Here is an 18808-nt window from a genome sequence, read left to right on the forward strand (position 1 = left end):
GCAGAAAAATCCGAAAATAAGTGCTCCAGAGTTATACATTAAGTCATTAGTGAATATAAAGTAAAGTATTTAAATAAACTTGTATCCAAGTGCTGCACAATGTCATCTCATCGCAAACCTCGATCCGCTTGCAAAGCGTGCAAACACCTGCGAACGTTAAACATTCGTCTTTTTTCATGCTAGCTTGAGAAACACGTGTCTGAGCTAAAATTAGCACATAGATGCTAGCAGCATAAGTATAGAAAGAGAAAGATGCGAACACAATAATGTACCTTATAGTACGAACATACAGAGAACATTGAAGTTTAATCATTGTAACTTACACAAAATTGTTTTCTTGAGAGAGCCATATTTCTCCATACTGTTTAAGGGTTACAAACCTCTCACCGAGTCTGCTATTCATGCTACTGCGAAAACTACAGTGCCAGTAATTTAGGAAAAAGAACATTTTTTGTACTTATCTAATTCGCACATTAATTGCAAGCAAACAGAGTATTTCAGAAATTCCTAAGAAAGTCTACTGGGATTTTCCCACATAACCATATACAGAGAATGATCGGAAAAATAAAAGCTGTCCAGTGACTAACAGTTCTCTGGGTGAAAATGCTTTGTTGATGACAGAGTGCAGGAGAAAGGCCATACCGCTTTAAGCTTCCCGAAGGGACTCAAATAACCACTTGTTACAACCCAAGAATGAAGAAGAGCATCTCTAAGCCCACAGGTACTGAGGCTTGAAGCAGATGGGCCACATTAGCAAAAGACCACACTCCCTTGTACAACCCATTATGCTAATCTGGGGACTGGTGAGCAGCGACTGGTAGTACAGCTTTGCGAGTATACCTTTGAAGCGTGTTACAAAGCCGGACAGGACAACACTAATGGGGATGACTCCAAGATTCCTTACCAGGAAGAACCTAAGGGGAGGACACAGATGAGGAAATTTTTTCCATGTGCTGAACTTCACATATCAGCACTTGACGAAAGGCGACTTTACCAGCTATTTGATCACCTTAGGCTTTATCAGCGTGTGGTATACACACAAAGACTCCATGATGGGGAAGAGTTTCAGCAGCTCATTGTCCTAGAACCCTTGCAACCTAAGGTATGCAAGAGCCAACATGAACATGGGGGGGCATTTCAGTGCAAAGAGCACCCTCAGTCTGTTGAGGAGGAGCTACTATTGGCCCACAAGGAGTAAAGACAGTACTGGCTCGGCAGTGCAAGCGGTGCACACTGGTTAAAGGCATCCAGTACCTAGTGACATGCTGCAACATTACAACACCACTTGAGGTCCTTGCAGTGGACTATGTGGTGATGGAGATGGTGAGCCGGATGAACAGGTAGAGACTGCTGAGGCCTCTGAAGCAAGTGATAAGGCTCAAAGCAGCTCTGTGGATAGCCCAGTATCTTTCCCATTGACTTCCACAGAGACATAAAGATATGGTTTCTCCCTTCTTTTTGTTGGACTTTTAACCCGATATTTAATTGGACATTTCAGCTGCTGTGGTTATAACTCTAATGGACTAGGACACATTAAGAAAAAGACTGTGTGTGGGACCATATTCAAGGACTTTTGTTACTCACTACTCACCACAGACTTTAGGAGCATGTTTTTATCAGCATTGTGGGTCTTGTTATATTCGTGACACAGTATTAATCATTCCAGGGCGAGTGAATAAATAGCATCTGAAGGCTGTTGGGGTTTAAAGCAGGTTATTTGGTTTTATCCCTGTTCAGTAAGCGCTCAGCAAATGCTTTGTTTTTTGCGGGTCTGGGCCCTTCTCTGAGTTTCTTGAATGTTTTTTGTAATTTGCCACTTTGTCATTTGGAGCCCATGGTGGTTCACGGGCCACTGAGTTTTATCTTTACAAATTAAAATGCTGACTGTAAAATGACTGTATTGAAAACTATGTTGAACCCAAGTTGCCCTGGAGTAAGGGCACCCTGCCAATCTAGCTTGGTGTAGGAAATTAGAGGAAAATTGTGTTAGGCTAGATTCCTTTCTGTGGGCGCAGTATACTTCAGGTTGCCACCATGTCAACACAAGTCGCTCTTTAATACCTAAAGCAGTGGCCTGTAGCAATAAAATACACATTTAATTCAGCCTGTCAATTTTCCAAATGATTGCTCTTAAGCTCTGGCAACAGCGCACATTCCCCAGGTGGTCGTACAGCAAGTGGGGCAAAATAAATAGATAAATAAAAAAGGAAAGGAAACAGTCCTGTTTCAGCTCTTTATTGATGGAAATGACTGTTGGGACAAGAAGTTTAATGGCTCTACAGTAGCACATAAACACATCCTACTTCTTCAGTGAAGGGATGTGTTAAGACTATTAACTCCACTCAGAATCGTGTTTCTAACATGCTGCAATGACGATGATCTTTTAAGATTCTCTCAATGAAATGTACAGGACAAGCTGGAATATGTAAATTAAATAACACATCATGTTTCCAACGAATACAGAGTTTGAAGCAACTGTAAACATAATTCTCTATGTGCACATTGCTGCAACCTTGTACACAGAATATAAAAATACCTATTGACATTTATAAAATGGAATAAATTAATCTAAACAAATACAAATTTCAGCATCTGTTTACTACATATTAACATAAAGATTAATATCAAGAAAAGGTTGTTGCACTTGGTCTAAGTCTAGTAGTTTACACTGAATGGGGACTTCTTAAAAAAACCTATACATATATTCAACAGTAAACATGAACAGTTTGGAATAATTCTTCACAGAGAACTGTATCACAGTAACACTCCAGGTAATTGGCAAATGGAACTATATTTAAGACAGCTGGATAAAACTTTATTCTAACTTTTTTGGCTGATAATGTCATTTCCTTAAATGCATATTTTCTAGAAAATAGCAGGCAATGTCATCAGTAAAGACACAAGTTCGGTGTATGTCATTTATCCGAAAAGGAGCCATGAATTTCTGTTTCAGTCTTTAGTAATGCTGTCAAAATGTCAGCGTGTTATAAAGGAATGCAGAAGATTGAACTACATGTTTAACATGATGACAAATTATGTTTTTCTATATAACATAATGTGAATCTATACATATTGCTTCAACAGTGGTCCACACAGATACATACATACATAGTTTTTTAGAACTCAAATGTGGGATATGAGGAAAAACTCAAGAATCCAGATCCAGATATCTTCATTGCACAGAAAATGGCAGTTTCCTGTAAAGGTTTAGATGCATTTTCAAATTAGAATTTATTTCATAATTTGCTTGCTATCCAAACAGTCTGTAACAGATGTCATTGTATTGTAAAATCAAACTCGTGCCAAATAAAATTATATCCTCTGTGAGGATGGGGCCTTTTAGAAACTCTGCAGGTTTTTTTGTTTAAAAAAAGACAATAAAAGCAGGTTAGGAGCTAAATCCTAAAATTTAAAAGGATATGGCTCTGTGTATTCCATCAGGCCTTTGTGCGGCTCATATTAGGCGTCTTTTTCGCACACCGCCTCAGTTGGCAACTTGACAAAGCAGACGAAAGAACACTGTCTGTGTCTAACAGTACTGCTGCAGGCTGCTTATTATCCGATCAGCCTCTTTAGCACAGCAGGTCTAGAAAAAGGCCAGCAGTACTCGTTGGGGACCGGCCCGTTGACATTGCACTCAAAGAAGGAGAACATGGGGAACCAGATGCGAGCTCTCCGGCTCTGCTGGTAGGCCCGAGTGTTGGCTAGGGTGTGGTAGTACAGGAAGAGTCTGGTAGTGATGTAGAAGGCTATGAACACGTCAATAGAGTAGTGTTCATGCGCAGCCAGGATGAAGAAGATGCCGAAGAGGTTGAGCACCCAGGACAAAGTGTGGATAAAATTCCAACTTCTTGGAGTGTCTGTGTAAATCAAAGACGGAAGAGTGTTACTGAGCACTTTATGTGATTCCATTCTAAAATGTGGCACATTGTTAAGTCTGTTAAAGTTATTTTCATTCACATATTTAATGTAAAAATATTTTTTCTGCTTGTGGCTCATCTCAGGCACAAAGCTCTCAGCCACTCCTACCTGCTGTTCAAGCTTTCTGTTTAAATCAGAAAGAAAGATGGGTGACTCTACAGGAGGAGCTGAAATGGCTTGCTACAGACAGTGGAACTGAGGATGAATCACACAAAGTTTCTCTAGCGGAATCAAAGACTAAAAATATTTAAATGGAAACAACTATAATAGGTTTTTTTTATTAATTTTCAAGAAATACTTGCAGTACCAGTAGCGGACACTGGATGGCAACATAGGGACACCTTCTCCAAATATGGCTAATCTATGTCTGTTTTATGATTTACTACCACTATGGGGTTTATTGTACTGTGTACATAATAACAGTGCTCTTTAGACTTGGATTGAAATTAATAAAGCAACAATAATTTTTAAAAAAAATCAAGTTTTAATTATATAGGACCAATTCACCCGTCCTATGCATTCCTTGAACATATATGCACATTTAAGGTCATATCATGGTAAACCTGACTCCCAAGTTTCCACACAGTGTTACTGTTGGCCAAGGTACTGCCATCCAGAGCAAGCATCTAATATGACAGCATGTTTAACAGGATTTATAGAAGGTAAGGGCCAAGTTCAATAACCTCAGTTTTATCTGAATTTAGAAGCAAGAAATTTGAGGTCACCCAGGTCTTTATGTCTGTAAGAGATTCCTTAAGTTTAACTAAGTGGTGTGTCATATCTGGCTTTGTGGATAAATAAAGCTGGGCATCAACTGCACAGCAACAAAAAAGTATGTTATGCTTCGAATGATACTGCCTAAAGGAAGCATGTATAATGTAAATAGAATTGGCCCCAGCACAAAACCCTGTGGAACTCCATAATTTACCTTATTGTGTGAAGAAGTTTCCCCATTTTACATGAACAAATTGGTGTCTATTAGATAGATATGAGTCCAACCACTGCAATGCAGCATTTTTAATTCCTCTAGCATGGTGTAATCGCTGTAATAAAATATTGCTGTCAGTAGTATCGAAAAGTGCACTGACGTCTAGCAGGACAAGCACAGAAATAAGTTCACTGTCAGAGGCCATAAGAAGATCATTTGTGACCTTCATTTATGCCTTATTGTGTACTGTGATGAGTTCTGACACCTGACTGAAACGCTTCAAATAAATTAGATCAGTTAGCTGTTGGCTAATGGACTAATATGGTTTGGAATCCATTAACCTGGAAACATACAAATTCTCTCACATGTGTTAGGTAATGTCTAAAATGTTTATTTACTTACAAAATGAGGGGTTTTAGGGATTAGTTTTGAAATCATTGATCATTTTCCAATTATAATTCCAAGTTATTCCAAGGCCTTTTCAACTCATCTTAGCACAAGTGTGTTTTCCTCCTCACAGAAAACAGAAACAGAAGCTACTCACATTCTGTGACAAAGAAGTTGAGCATGGTAAGGACCACAGTGTGGCCACTGAACATGTAGTCGCCACATGTGTGAACCCCTGTCAGTGTCATCCCAAAACCGCTCCAGATGGCCACAGCTCGCTGTAGTTTGGCCCACATGTCGCCGTACATCTAGAAGGAAACAGGTAATACTCTAATCTTGCAAAGAGATCTGATACATGAGAAAAAGAGAAAAAAAGATGCGTTACCTTTCCTGAACACTGCAGGTGCTGTCCTGGAACAGACAGGGAAGTGACAAACATGGTGATACAGCGCAGCATGAATACCGTCCCCATGAGGCTGCACATCCGCCGCAAGAGAATGGACCTAGAAGTAGTGAAATGTGAGTTTCCTGTGCTACTGACAGGCTCCTGGGATCTTTCAGAGCAGCTACTGACCTGTGTTTATGGAGCAGCAGAACCAGCATCCAGATGTTACAGAGGATCACTCCACATGCCTCGGCCATGGCGAATGCCCAGGGTATTCTAGGCACACTGTGGAAAAGGACAACATCAGTGCAGAAATAACAGATTGAAAGTGAGCATTTATAGCTGTTGTTGCTTAACATCTTACAACAAACATGACAGAAAAATTAGTTTGGTGTTTTGGTATATTAGTTTTAATAAATCATTTCAATGCATATAGATGTTATCTCCCAAGATATCTCTTTTGGAGATAATTAACTAGCCTGAATAATTTGCCTCAGTGTCTCACCAAACACACACTGGAAATTCCTTGAAACAATCTCTCCTGGTAAGTTTTCATTTCATGAAAAGCCCAAAGCTGGTCATAAACAAAAGTAGGTCACCTTATAAACAATTCTCAAAGGTCTTTTTGAACCTCAGCGAGCACATCAGGAGTATATGAGGACAATAATAGAAACACGCTACAAGGAATTAGGGCAGTTATAATGTCAGCGATTTGGTGTGATACTCAAACATCATCGTTTGTGGAATTTCAGAGGTGATTAACGTTTTTGTTGTAAGAAGATTTAAGAAAGCTCTTGTGAGCGATCACACCCACCTGTCTAGAAAAATATCTGGGAGCGGAGGGTATGTGCGCATGTCAGGGACCCTCTCGTGCACGATGACCATGACGAAGGATGTAAACCCAAACACGAACACCACATAGACAGAGCTAAGCACCGTCTTCCAGTACTCGGGATCGAGGCGCCGCATCTGCTGCTTGTACTTTCCATTAGTGTACTGGTGATACTCCTCTCCCACTGGTGCTGTGTCAGTGCTGTCGCAGTCTCTCCCCGGGTCTCCGTTACACAACCAGTCCAAACTGCCTCCGGAACCGGTGGGAGAGTGGCCATCATAGGGAAGACCCAGCTCCTCCAATAAATCAATGTTCTGTTTCTGAAGTTTCCGAATGGAGACCATCAGCCGCTTGATGTCCCCCAGCACCTTGAGCTCCAGAGGCGGCGAGCGGAGGTCGTACTCACTGAGGGCGAGCAGACTGGTGCCATCCAGCCGGTGCTTGTTGCACAGCAGGTCCACATAGTCGCAGAAGCCCTCTTCCTTCAACCACTTGGCAACGTGCTTAGGCGTCCAACGACGGACACTCAGCTGGGTCATTTCCTCCTGACACCAAAGGCTAAAAAGAAGAACAGCCACATTTAAGTTCAGCAGTATCAGTTCCTTATTGGCTTCCAAAACACCAAGCAAAATAATATTCAGGATAAGTTTAAGGCACAGTTTATTTGCTCTGAATCAGCAGTAGTAACTTTAAAGACACTATGCAAGACTGCTGCGCAGACAGAAAATACATTCATTTTGTGACAAAATTCTAGGTGATAAACCAATTTAAGACAAATCCTGAGTTACACAGGAAATCTGGGTAATCACAACTTATGCAGTTATATGACGCAAGTACTGGCAAGGATTTCCTAAGGCACAATGGAAACCACACCCTAAAATGTAAGTGAAGGAGCAGCTACATGTTACCCCAGGCCAAACAGTCAATTAAATCCTAAGGTGATAGATAACGATTTGTGGGGTATTATTGTCCTATTCACATTACAAGACATTATTACTATTTCTAACTTCATTATTAATCGAAATAAACACTGCCTCAACAGTCTGCTCCTTGGACTGACAAGAAAGCAACACATTTCTGTGTTTTTTGATAAAATAATTTAAATAAACAGTCCAGCAACTACAGTCGACCTGCAATAACCCATATATATATTTAAATATATCACTGGCTAGCATTTAAATCGGGCTTAGAAGCTCTTTGTATACTCCCAAGTTAACTTATATCAGTATTTTGTCAGGCAACTATCTGTCCTATTAGTATGTAAAGACAAATACGCCAGAGATAAACGTGAAAGCATCCACAAGCACCCCTGCCCACGGGGCTAACTCAGCTTAATACTAAAGACTGCTAGCTCACTGGCGCTAGCTCAATCAATGCGTGTGCTTTGCGGTCACTCACCAGCTCTGAGATGTAACAGAAGATGACACAGAATATATCTCTCCGGCTAACTAACGAAGTGACATCTCACAAGAATCAGAAGAAATCTTATTAGCATTTGCTTTAGTGACACGAGTTTGCTGGACATCATTACGCCCAGGCTTTGCGCTAGCTAGGAGTCCTGTTGACAACACAAGGCGGTAATGTCCAGAATAGCGGCGCACGCTAAAAGAAAACGCTGAATAACAGTGAAACAGTGACACTCTATGGTGAGCAGGTGGTACTACACCGTTCTTACGTGTGAAATGGTATGACCAGAAAATATTATATAGAGTTGTGGTTATTTACTAAGGGACATTAAATCAAAATTAGTTGGGGTGTATGTATATATTTGAGCCAGTTTCTATACCTGTGGCCCTCTGTGGATTAAAGAATATCCAAAATAGACTCAAACATTTGTCCTCAATTCTCGATTTTTTAATAAATTAAAATGCATGCTGTACAATCATTCCACCCTGAAAAAAGAACACTTTAAAGAAATCATTCAAAACCCCAAAGGACAATGACAATGATGAGCATGATGAGTGTGTGTACACGTCTGACCACAACTATATGTATTTTTGCAACTGAAAATGATAAAATTAGAAATTATGAGTTGACATAAAATGTACTTTAAAAAAAACATTTAGAGATGTAAAGCTGGCCTACATTCAGAGTAAGGTAGGTCACTGTTTTAATTTTAGAACAGCAACACCTGTCCTTGTCAGTGGCTGCCAGCATGGTCTCAGTGAAGGTTTAACAGTTTGAAAATAAATCTTGAGAGAATAAATCATACATAGGGATATGCATGTGGTCAACAATGAACAATCTGCAGGAAAATAGTGCAGCTTCTCCTGCCTCTCCTTCTGTGAAAGACCTTGAGAAGATTTTGTATGGAGGTAAAAGGTTTGGTAATCATGTTGATGAAGTTTGGCCTAACCTGTTCATTGGAGATATGTAAGTCTTTAAAATTGCTCTTGATGGCTTATACAACATAATCAGCACTAGATCAATTACCAGTTAGAAAGACTGATTGCTTTTTTCTTTGTAGGTCAGTAGCTAATGATCGCTACAGTCTGTGGAAGCTGGGAATCACCCATGTTGTGAATGCAGCTCATGGGAAGATGCACTGTCAGGGGAGTCACTACTTCTATGGATCCACCGTGGATTATTATGGAGTGCCTGCAGATGACTCACCGTCTTTTGACCTCTCTCGATATTTCTTTCCCTCTGCTGAGTATATTCATAACGCACTTAACACGACAAGTGGTAAATACCCATCATGTTTAATGTCAGCCTCCGCCGACCTCTCACTCGTCTCATCCAGAATAAAATCCCTTATCGACCACATGCTTTATGCTCACCGTCATATTTTTCTTCTCCTTCCTCTCCAGCTCGAGTTCTCGTCCACTGTGCTGTTGGCGTGAGCAGGTCTGCCTCCATCGTCCTGGCCTACCTAATGATCCACCACAATTACACGCTACTAGATGCAATCAATAAGGTCAAAGAGCGCAGGTGGATCTTCCCAAACAGAGGATTCCTTAAACAGCTTCGTGCTTTGGGTATGAAACTGCAAAAGACTTCATGACCGCTTCAAAAAATAAAGATCTTCTGATGCACATAACCTCAAAACAGCTTTTTCTCCATTCAAATGAGAGACTTGATGACCGTGTCAGTTGAAGGAAATGCTGTGCTTTGACTTTAATCAGTTTGTTTCAGGAATGGAATCTAATCAAATGTATTTCCCCCACAACTCTGGCACTGTGTTTGATGTGAATTATGCGGCCTCTATATATAATATCGACCCCCGTCTTAATAGGAGATCAATGTAATGAACTCTCCTCTGGGCAGAATCAATTTAAGGGACTGAATATGAGATATTGTTTTTATTTAACCTTAGTGTTGTGTTGAAGAAGCTTTTATCCATTGTGCTGCAGGTGAAATTAATCTGCAGTGTGTTTTAATTTTAAAACAATTCAATTGGGGGGGGGGGGGGGGGGGGTTCTTGGTAAGTACAAAAACTTACATAAAACTTTTATTTTGAAACCCTGAAGTACACCATGGAAGTCTTTTTTTTTTATCAGTTTATTAGCAGTTTTCTTGCAGCTGTCCCAAATTTTCTTTTGTTTCTACCACAATTGTGATTTGGGGTAAAATGTCTCCAAAAACTATTGGATGGATTGAACTGAAATTTGTCCAGACACTGTGATCCCCTCAGGAACTTTTTATTGTTGACTCATGAACTAATGTCATTGTCAGGTCAAATCCACAGTTCTTCTCAAGTGGTGCTTCATGACTAAGTACCTGTAAACAACAGATTAACATTATCATCTGTTATATACAGATGAGACATTCATGACTGTAGCAATGCTTACATATTGGACCAAGATGATGAACTTGATCAGCATGAGGCTCTTTGATCCTGTCTATATTCTATCTTTGAATGTGTTTTAGTGAAAGCCTAAACAGATCTTCATTTAAAGTTGTTGCTTCTGTCTTCAAATCTCCAGCTGATTGTTTTAATCAGTTCCACTAATAATAATACTTATAAAATATATCATAATAGTAATGGAATACTATAAAAGTAAAACATTATATAAGATGGTCATGGTGATTTTTTAATAATATAAAAGTCACTCCTGAATCAAATGGTAAGCCGTCCAAGTGTTTAATTTATATAATATATGTGTAGGGTATATATGTTTCCCGCCAAATTTAGGTTACTCATGTTGGTTTGCTAGCAACATTTTTTAACAGCATTAGCTAACTTCTTCGCTAATGATGTTAAAATGCTAACTGAATGCTCAGTCTGGGCGATACCAGACCTATCTAGACCTGACAATCATCTATAGAAACAACAAAAGGTTTTATTTTAGAAAGTGAAACCTTTCAGCTAATAAGGGTAACTTTGCTTTCGGTTGCTCATGTTGGTTTGCTAGTGACAGTTTTTAACAGCATTAGCAACTTCTTGGCTTATGCTAACTGAATATGCAGACAATGTTGATCCTTAACCAACACTGTTATGATAATGTAGAAACAACACCAACATGAGGATTCAGCTAATAAGGATAGCTTCACTTTTATTGCCACTAGAAGGTCAAAGAGCCACTGCACAGACATTTTGTCGGTCTGTTGCCACACTCCTGACTTGCTAAGCTAGCTAAGGAATAATAAATAAATTAAAACACTGTTAAGATTAGCAGGTCAAAGTGATGCAAAACATCACAGGACAAGACAAAAAAGGAACACTAAATCCTTTGCTAATGGCACATTTTCCTACATGGCATCCCTGTCAAGGGCATATGTGGACACATGATGAAAGGACCCTGGTTAAATGCATCCTGGAAAACCTCACAAGAGATTTTAGCAGTTGAATTTCCATTGTCATCACATTTTTAAAAAAAACATCTTAAAACCAAGTGTTAGCAGGATCAAGGTTATTTTTTTCTGGCATTTCCAGTAAGTGGCGGCGGTTTCATTATCTTATTAACGAGACAAAGCACAGCAACCTTCACGCGTCTCTTCAGCATGTATCACATTCCTTGCAGCTGATAATGGGGAAATCTGTTCAGAATTTTGCACACCTAACTTTTTTGCACATTAGAAGAGAGAAAAAAATAAATAAAGATTCAACCTTGCCTCCGAGTCTCAGGTATAATGGGCTCCCTCCATCCCCGCTGGTGATGGCTGTGTGCATCAAAACCTAGCAGGCTGGGGATCTTTTTCAGATAACACAGGTCTTTGGAATGTGACAATGTGCTTTGGGTTTCCTCCGACGAAAGTGACTATACAGCCTGACAGTCTTTTGATTTCAATGGTCTCTTAGCAAGAAGAATCCTCTTCACAGAAATCCTGAATCACCAACGGCTCAGAAACATCTCCCTCTACATTACCGCTGTTCTCGAGAACAAAAGCTAATTTTTAGTGTCTGGTGAATTGTCTGGAGCTCATTCTTAAGTGTCTCTTGTAGAGAATAACTATTCTTAAAATGGTTGTAAAAGAGCTTCTCAACCAGAAAGCTCAAAGGGGAACAAACGCACAATCGCACCATGCTTGTCAAACTACTCTTTCTCTAGCATTTATGGATCACATTCTTAAAGTTTCACATACATATTCAGCTGCATTCCCCCCCACATTTTCACACCACTGTAGAGTCTTCAATAAGGAGAAGCAGCACTTTGAATTATCAATCAATAAACGTCTCCAGGTTAAAAATGACCCGGAGACATTTATTGACTGATTCTGCATCCAACATTGGTACTGGTATTCAACAACACGCCACTGCACCCACATTTTACATACACATTCATGACTCCGAATGAAGAAAAGTCATTACATTTCATGGTGCGAGGGAGAAGTTAATTAGTTTTTCAAAGCTAAAATGGGTGAAATTGACCTGCAACATAATAGAGGAGTTAAAATAGACATTTGCACAGTATGAGAGGCTGTTTAATGTCATGAACAGCCCACAGCAAAGCTCTTTTCTCTCTTTTTTTTCAATTTCCACTTTGCTTTCACATGATATTTGTGTCAGAGCGTAAACTAGCTGCATGAAGCTGTTACCCTCTTTCTCTTCTATAACTGCTGAACTACACTGGACTTTCTGTCACACAGCATAATCACTTCACTTAAACATTTTGCCCATAATTACATTTAGTTATCGCTCATTTATGACATGATTCATCTGTTTGAGGCTTATTAAATCTCAGTCCCGCCGTGGTGTGAAAAGCACAAGCCCCGGCTGCAGTGTTTGTTGTTCTGCCCTCTGCACGAGTAAGACTACACGCTAGGTTAAGCACTAAATTGGGTAACTGTCCAGTGATAGCAGATAAACACCTGCTTGTACACATCATCTTGAGCCGGAGAAAGACGGGGAACCGCTTTAATACAACAAACATTTGGACCAGTGATCGATCCAAGACAAGGGATTTGGATTTTAAAATGTCAGCGCTGAGAAGCAAGAGAAAAGAATATCTAAGTGTGAAGGATTTGCAGAAGCTTTTGGACTCCTGCAAGCTGCACCTCAATCAAATTGACGAAGTGTGGCCGAACATATACATAGGAAATGTGTAAGTATGTACTTTTATTTCAGATAATTCGGTTGCCTTGCAAAGGCTGTTTTCTTTGACATAACTGCTTCCACGTATTGTTTCACTCTGGCATAAAAATCATTGTGCTGTGATGCGTAGAGTTCCCATAAGTCTTGAACCTCTTTCTGTCTCTTTGTCTTGCTAGGGCAGTAGCCCAAAACAAGGCTGCCTTGCTGAAATTAGGTATAACTCATGTATTAAACGCTGCTCACTCCAAGCGAGGCAGCATAGGGAACCAAAGCTTTTATGGCAACGACTTTGTGTATTGTGGCATTCCAGCAGATGACTCGACACACTTTGATCTGGATGTTTACTTTCAGCCTGCAGCCGATTTCATTCACAAAGCTCTGAAGTCACCTGATGGTAAGACTCCTTGAGGCTTTTAATATAGTATTACAAGTGCTACAGTTTTCCTTTCTCAAATCCCTGTATATCACATCTTTTATTTAACTCTGCAAATCCTTATTACAGTAAACCCTCTCATTCCACTCAAATTCTCCCACCGCGTTGTCCTTTCAATGTCACCTGTCAGCACAATGTAAGACAGCTTTAAGTGTATTTTCAGCCAGCTGTAATAATAAGAGTCTTACCTTGCAGAATTTAGGTATATAATGTGACCATGGCTCTTTTCAAAGAAGCTATCAAGCAGCGGACGGGTTGGGATTAAAGAGACAGTTGGGCCCAGTCTGCAAAGGGACCTTAAATGAACAAAGAGTGAATTGTAGGCACTATTTTTAGCTCGCAGCAGGGAAAAAGAAAGACCACAGCGTGAGACGGGCAGTCATGTATGATATTAATAAGTCTGAGGCTTCTCGCTAATCCTTTCTTCACATCCCTCCCTTCATCTTGCCTGTTCTTCAGGGAAAGTTCTGGTGCACTGCATCATGGGAATGAGCCGGTCATCGACCTTGGTTTTGGCATACCTCATGATCTACCATCATCTCCCACTCAAACAGGCTTTGCAGAAGCTGATCCAGAAAAGAGCCATCTACCCCAACAGAAATTTCCTGGCTTTGCTGTTGGATCTGGATCTTCAACTGACAAAGAAAAAGAAAACATGTCGGATCCTGTAGTGAAAAGAGGCATTTACATCTTCAGCCACAAAGCTACGCGGTGGTTTCTGGGAATAACGATGCCAGCCAGTCTGTCGGTGCAACAGTCCAGACTGAAACGTTTAGACACATCATCATGAAATTTGGTTCGACTGAGTGAATTTCTGTCGACTCAGCTGTCCACATCACTAACAGAGATCAAAGTTGCACAAATCACACAGAATAAACTATCAGTGCTTGTTTTTATATTTATATGTTACTGAAATGCCAAACGTTAATGGCAGGAGACAAACTCTGCACACTCATTAGTCTTTACTTTTATTATGATGAGGTTCACCATTCTAAACAAGCTCACATAGATAGATAGATAGATAGATAGATAGATAGACAGATAGATAGATAGATAGATAGATAGATAGATAGATAGATAGATAGATAGATAGATAGATAGATAGATAGATAGATAGATAGATAGATAGATAGATAGATAGATAGACAGATAAAGTTTCATATTAAAGGAGATTTTCAAATGTTAACATAGGCCTATACAGGCTCATAAAGATTACATGCTACATGATTACAAGCTAAAGAGTAGCAAATAAACATGCTAATGTAAGCATACCAACATCGTATTGTATATGCCCGCGGTCCCCAACCCCTGGGCCACGGACCGGTACTGGACCGGCCGTGAGAGTTGAGGCTCGGGTGTGAAATTTATAGTTCTCAGGGTTTTTATCAGTTTTAATCGTTATTTTTTATCGTTTTTATTGTTAACTCAGTTTCCCTGGGTCTTTTCCCGTGTGTTATGAATAAATTGTATTTTTTTGGTATCAGTACTGGTTTTATTTTGTTGTATTTATCCGCGACACCTTAAAGGCCAGTCCGTGAAAATATTGTCGGACATAAACCGGTCCTAGGCATAAAAAAGGTTGGGGACTGCTGGTATATGGTAGATCCTAATAGTGTGCTAGCTGTTGTCAATAAGCGTGAAACTTTAGGCCTGATAGTAATATGATAATACTTGAATACTACAGCATGTTAGCGTTGAACTACCTCACATTTTTTTATATTTTGAATCCGTGGAGGAAACTTTCGTGTAGTGTTTTTTAAGGGACTGGGACACACAATCATTCTCCAGGCTTTCTGAAGGTCTTTTTTGCTTGTTAAGCCCCTTAACACTGACCTATGCATTATTCAAGCATAAAAGGCACCTAACTCAAGGGATGAACCAGTGTCATGCAAATAAGAGACAACAAAACAAAGAACCAATTTTGAATTGTATCTTTAGGCACTTTGTCACTAGCAGCCTGTTGCAAGACTAAACAGCCAGGTTCCCATTTCTTTAGTTGAATCTGGAAAAATTACCAAAGATAACACAGTTTGACAGACATAAAATTGTATTTTTGCACCAACAAGAAGTCTCCCAGAGGACTGTTAGCCAAAAACGTGACAAATCTGAGCACTGTGTGCAGTGTGTCCTTAAAATTTTGAAGGAAGTGAGGTGAAAAAAGTGGCAGGCACGTATCTACATGAGATGAACAGTATCTTAAAGCCATGTCTCAGGTCTTAGTTGAAGGGTGGCTGTCAAGAAACTATTCTTAAGAGATGAAAACAAGCAGAAAAGACTTGGTTATGCCAAATTACACAAGAACTGGACTGACAATGAGCTGCAACAGGTCTAATGGAGTGATTATTATTTAATCATCAGTATTTATAGAGGAGGTCAGGAGAAAACAACAACAGTGGGTGTCTGCATTTCAGCCAATATTGTCGATATTACCATCATGCTGATGGTAATATCGATACTGATCCTAAAAACACTACCTCCGATGTAAAAACATAGCTGGATAGAAAAAAGAGCCCCAGAGCCTGGACCTCAAGCAGAGTGGGATCAGCTTGACAGAGAACAGAATAAAGGGCAGCCAACATCCAAAGAAGAACTTCAAATGTCCTTGAAGCAGCTGGAGAACTATTCCTGAAGACTACTTAAAGAAATTATTTAAAGAAAGTTTGCCTAAGAGAGTTCAGGGTGTGTTAAAGAAAAAAAGAGGCCGATACCAAATATATTTCACAATAGAATTGTACAAACTCTCCATGTATGTTTGCACATGTATCAATAAATTTACCAATCTTGTTTTTCCTATCGAAATATAAAAAATGAGAGGTGGCTTAAGGTTTTGCACAGTATTGTTCATGGACATTTGAGCCCAACGAAAGCAGATGCTGGCACGAAAATAGACTGCCAAAGCTTTAATTATCTTTCTCCAAATCCAGTGATCTCAATTTATAATAGACTAAGCTGCATCATCTCCTCATTAGCTAACTGGGATTTTTAATGCAGCGAGGTTGTTGTTGTTTTTTTATGTCTTAACAAAAAGAGAGTCTGGTTGCAGAAATAAATTTAATGTCAAGTAAAATGACAACAGGACATGTTTACGACACTGAGGCAAGTCTTTACTTCTCGTTTTTGTAAGAAGTTTTTCCTTGTACAACAACAGAACGGACCAAATGTCTAATGGAACATGTTTTGCAAAGCATAACATTTTAGTAGAGTCTCTAGGTAACTCTGAAAAGAGGGAATCAATCAACAGCATCTGTTCAACACATCGCTGTTCACAGCGTGTGAAATTCATTTGGTGTATTTGTCAAGGCAGTTCAGTTGATCACTGCTGTGCATGAAAAGGTTTCAGGTCTTTTGATTGCCCATGAAATCAACTAAAGAGGCAAAGGTACACACACATTTATCTAGCTTGACACCAATGATTTCGACCTGTTTTGAATTATTATGTGTCTCTGAATCAAACATTCACAGTAAGCAAGAATATACAGTATTATACACAGAATTATAAGTCATACGTTCAATTTCTAGATATAGGCTTTGTCAGTATTTACAAAAACATACAATAAATGTAGAAGTTTTTACAAAGAAATGTTTGTTTTTGCTCATTCCTCTATATTTGTGTCATTTTTCTGCAATATAAATATATTTTTTAGCTTTTTAAAACTTCATCAGTGTGTCAATATTGTGGGTTTATTGCAAGTTCCCATTTTTGCTGATATAATTAAGAAAAAATCTCTGCTATCATTTAATTGCACCAAGAAAAAAACATAATCTATACTTTTTTTTACATCGAATGACCGAGTGTTGATTCAAACACAGTTCAAAGTGGAAAAAAAAGCTCAGGGAAGTCAGGTTTAAACTCAGCTACAAGCAGCTGTAATCTAATTTTCTTGCTATTGAAAAAGCCGTGTCCTATCCTCCCTCCTGTGCTGGCAGCTCGGGTAACCTTTAAGGAATGCAGAATATGGTGCCAGAATTATTTTGGGCTGAGATTCAGATGTTAAAATAGCAAAAAAGGTTGCAGGGTAGATTACCAAGGAGAACACAGACAGTTGTGCTGTCGACCTACATGTAGCTGTTGTACAGAGAGGCCATGAAAAGCAACGTTTCCAACCAAGGCAAGTGTCAACCAACAATGTGTGCTTACAAATTGATTACAGATAAATGTAGGTGATGTATATTCATAAGTGTGTGGATTTATTGCACTGTATAGCTTTATTTGCAAGATAAACATGTTGACAGAGTACTTGTGAAGTAGTATTCACTATGATACTGCATTGCCTGACGGATTATGATACTTTCTTCTTTTATTAATTGGCCCACAAATCCAGATGAACCACATCTGAAAGGCTAAAGAGGGAAGTGTAATTCATAAAACCACCAAGAAGAGGCCCAGAGGAGGTAAAAAGCCATTTTTATTTGCCCTCCATGTTAACCGCGGGCACTTTCCCATACATAGCATCTTTAATTACACAGAAGTGGAGCAGGAAGGACAGGTTAGCCTAAGGGGAGAGGGTATGAAAGCAGTGCTGCAGCTCAACATGCGCACCAGGGAAATCAGTTCTCTGCCCCTGAGTGTGGGAGGCAGGAAAGGGTTGTGCTTATAGATCAATGAGGAGAAAGAAGAGCCTCCAGGTACGCGAGGCGCATGTTGTACCTGTGCAAAGACACCATTTAGCTCACACAATCGTATGCATTAAGCTTACACTGCGTTAGATGCAGCATTTCCTTCATGCACACGTGTTCTGTGTGACACACAAACAAGAATGCACATGCAGGGGTGGATAGAGGCAACATGATGTTTGAGTAAACCTCCATATGTCACAGCAGCGAAACAAAAGGTCACTAAAACAGATTTGGTCTCAATGACTCATCCCTGTGGACACGACAAAAAGTCTCAAAACCCTGAGAGCAACATTATGTCTCCACACGCGACGAGAATGCAAATAAGAAGCTCGGCTGCTGTTAGTTTCTTTTCGATAACAATGCCTACACATCGCTTGTACGTCCACAGCCTCAAGCACAGTCACACACCTGCCTAAATGGATGCTAATGCATACAGTTTGCATAGTACGAGTCTCTCTAGAGCTCAGTGTGTAAATTGCAAATGCACAGGTTAGACTTGCCTGCAGCAAATGAAAAGTGGTCTTGAATGCCAATTTTCTGCATCTCTGGAAATAAATAAATCTATCTGCTATATAGAAACAATAATGAGAGCATCATAAGGTCAGCTTACAATCATATGATCCTTTGCTACTGTGGAATGCGTTAATTGTCATAATTGCGGTCTGTATTTAAAGGCTACAGACCTGTATATGAAACCTGCTAATTAACGATCCTCACTATAATCCCACGCTGCACTTTGCAGTCGTTTCTCGGTGTTACCTAAGATGATGCGTACATTTCAATTAGGCATTTCAGTGGAGTTAGTTGGTATTCATGGGAAATGCAGATGA

At 39.6% G+C, this 18808-nt stretch overlaps 3 protein-coding genes across 3 annotated transcripts; 2 read left to right on the plus strand and 1 right to left on the minus strand.

Annotated features, from left to right (window-relative positions):
* Positions 1–1866: 1866 nt before the first annotated feature.
* Positions 1867–8025, minus strand: LOC134633120 (sphingomyelin synthase-related protein 1-like). Its single transcript, XM_063481983.1, has 6 exons — positions 7852–8025; positions 6436–7011; positions 5811–5906; positions 5622–5739; positions 5394–5544; positions 1867–3860 (listed from the first exon to the last, which is right to left on the minus strand). The coding sequence occupies exons 2-6, from the start codon at positions 6990–6992 to the stop codon at positions 3556–3558; spliced, it is 1227 nt and encodes a 408-aa protein (XP_063338053.1). The 5' UTR covers positions 6993–7011; positions 7852–8025; the 3' UTR covers positions 1867–3555.
* A 664-nt stretch (positions 8026–8689) lies between these two features.
* On the plus strand, positions 8690–9457 carry LOC134633497 (dual specificity protein phosphatase 13A-like). Its single transcript, XM_063482328.1, has 3 exons — positions 8690–8826; positions 8921–9138; positions 9264–9457. Exons 1-3 carry the CDS (start codon positions 8690–8692, stop codon positions 9455–9457), a joined length of 549 nt encoding a protein of 182 aa, XP_063338398.1.
* Positions 9458–12810: 3353 nt separating this feature from the next.
* Positions 12811–14032, plus strand: LOC134633342 (dual specificity protein phosphatase 13A-like). The gene is made up of 3 exons (XM_063482213.1): positions 12811–12938; positions 13105–13322; positions 13821–14032. Exons 1-3 carry the CDS (start codon positions 12811–12813, stop codon positions 14030–14032), a joined length of 558 nt encoding a protein of 185 aa, XP_063338283.1.
* The last annotated feature ends 4776 nt before the right edge of the window (positions 14033–18808 follow it).

The sequence above is a fragment of the Pelmatolapia mariae genome, linkage group LG8, assembly GCF_036321145.2.
Source record: "Pelmatolapia mariae isolate MD_Pm_ZW linkage group LG8, Pm_UMD_F_2, whole genome shotgun sequence".
NCBI classification, from domain to species: domain Eukaryota; kingdom Metazoa; phylum Chordata; class Actinopteri; order Cichliformes; family Cichlidae; genus Pelmatolapia; species Pelmatolapia mariae.